The sequence below is a fragment of the Condylura cristata genome, unplaced genomic scaffold, assembly GCF_000260355.1.
Source record: "Condylura cristata isolate star-nosed mole 26May11 unplaced genomic scaffold, ConCri1.0 scaffold00006, whole genome shotgun sequence".
NCBI lineage: Eukaryota > Metazoa > Chordata > Mammalia > Eulipotyphla > Talpidae > Condylura > Condylura cristata.
This window is the reverse complement of record NW_004567107.1, coordinates 3438527-3440056: the sequence shown is the minus strand read 5'-3', so window position 1 is coordinate 3440056 and position 1530 is coordinate 3438527. Positions and strand designations below refer to the sequence as shown.

The 1530-nt window shown below is 65.9% G+C and overlaps 1 protein-coding gene across 1 annotated transcript in view; it reads left to right on the top strand.

The window, feature by feature from the left end:
* The window catches only part of USP20 (ubiquitin specific peptidase 20), a 30568-nt gene that overhangs the window by 21011 nt on the left and 8027 nt on the right, over window positions 1-1530 (top strand). The window contains exon 12 of the mRNA XM_012721203.1: window positions 1002-1446. Coding sequence (XP_012576657.1) covers window positions 1002-1446 — 445 coding nt within the window. The remainder of the gene's footprint in view (window positions 1-1001; window positions 1447-1530) is intronic.

The following is a 1530-nucleotide window of genomic DNA, read 5'->3' as shown; positions in this document are numbered from 1 at the left end:
TTAGCAGTTTGAGGAACCTCCAAACAGTTTTCCATAGTGGTTGTACTAGTTTGCATTCCCACCAGCAGTGCAGGAGAGTTCCTTTTTCTCTGCATCCTCGCCAACATGTGTTGTTGCTAGTTGTGTGAAGATGTGCCATTCTCACTGGGGTAGAACGCCTTTTTCTTGAAAGGACTTTCCAGGTCAGGGCACACATTGCCTCCCCCTCTCCCCCCTGAGGATCAGCCAGCGATTCATTTCTCTAATCTGCGTGCTTGACCCTTGGCTAAGGAAATCCACCCAGAGTCCCATCCTCCTTCCAGTAGAACTGAGGAACGAGGACACTGGGGTGCTTGGCCGGGACCGGGTGCACAGAGTCCTTGCCTCATGTGAGCAGGAGAGGGGCCCCGGGCTGAGCGGCCCTGCTGTGGGCGGGAGGCGGGCTGCCAGCAGTCCTCTGACTGGTAGCTCTTCTGTGAGTGCCAGTTCTCGGCTGGGCCAGGGGCCTCAACACCCTGGCTTCCTGCTGGCTCGGCCACCCGGTCCCAGGGAAGCCAGAGTGACGGTGTCTCTGCTGAGACCGGAGCCCCAGCCAGCCTGCAGTGGCAGCCTGCCCAGGTTGGCAGGAAGGTGAGAGTCACGGGCCACAGGTCGTGTCGCGGGAAGGTGTGGGCGCTGGTAAGACCCAGAGAGCAGGGGTCTGGGGGGGACCAAGGCTGGACACAGCCTGGCCTTCCCAGTGGCAGTGTGCCATGGCCCCCGCCAGTGCCCCCAGGTGCATGTGCTGCGGGAGTTGGTTTACCCCTGTCTTCCCACGAGCCCCAGGCCCCCTCAGCTGGGGGCAGCAGGGCTGCTGGGGTGCAGAGCAGAGCAGGCTCGGCTGGATTCGGGGTAGCAGTGCAGCTGCTCAGGCGCCCCGTGGGCCCTCTGTGACGGCCGGCGTCTGGTCAACAGACGCGGGGTGCATGGCCAGTCTGCCCTCCCCGGGCCCCGGCAGGCCTGCTGATGCGCCCCCGTTCCAGGACACCCAGGAGTTCCTGCGCTGCCTGATGGACCAGCTGCACGAGGAGCTCAAGGAGCCGGTGGTGGCCGCAGCCATGGCGTTGGCAGAGGCCCGGGACTCAGACTCGAGTGACACGGATGAGAAGCGGGAGAGTGACCGGAGCCCGTCAGAGGACGAGTTCCTGTCCTGCGACTCGAGCAGTGACCGGGGGGAGGGCGACGGGCAGAGCCGGGGTGGGGGCAGCTCGCTGGCTGAGACGGAGCTGCTGATCCCGGACGAGGCGGGCCGCGCCATCTCCGAGAAGGAGCGGATGAAGGACCTCAAGTTCTCCTGGGGCCAGCAGCGCACCAGCTCCGAGCAGGTGGACGAGGATGCTGACGTGGACACCACCATGGCCACCCTCGGCCAGCCCGCGGAGGCTCAGCCGCCGTCACCCCGGTCCACCAGCCCCTGCCGGACGCCAGGTACCGGACCGGGGCCCGCAGCGCCGTTTCTCCCCCGCTGCCGTAGCCCACTCGGCTCCCCGGCCCGCTCTGGGGAGCCCACGC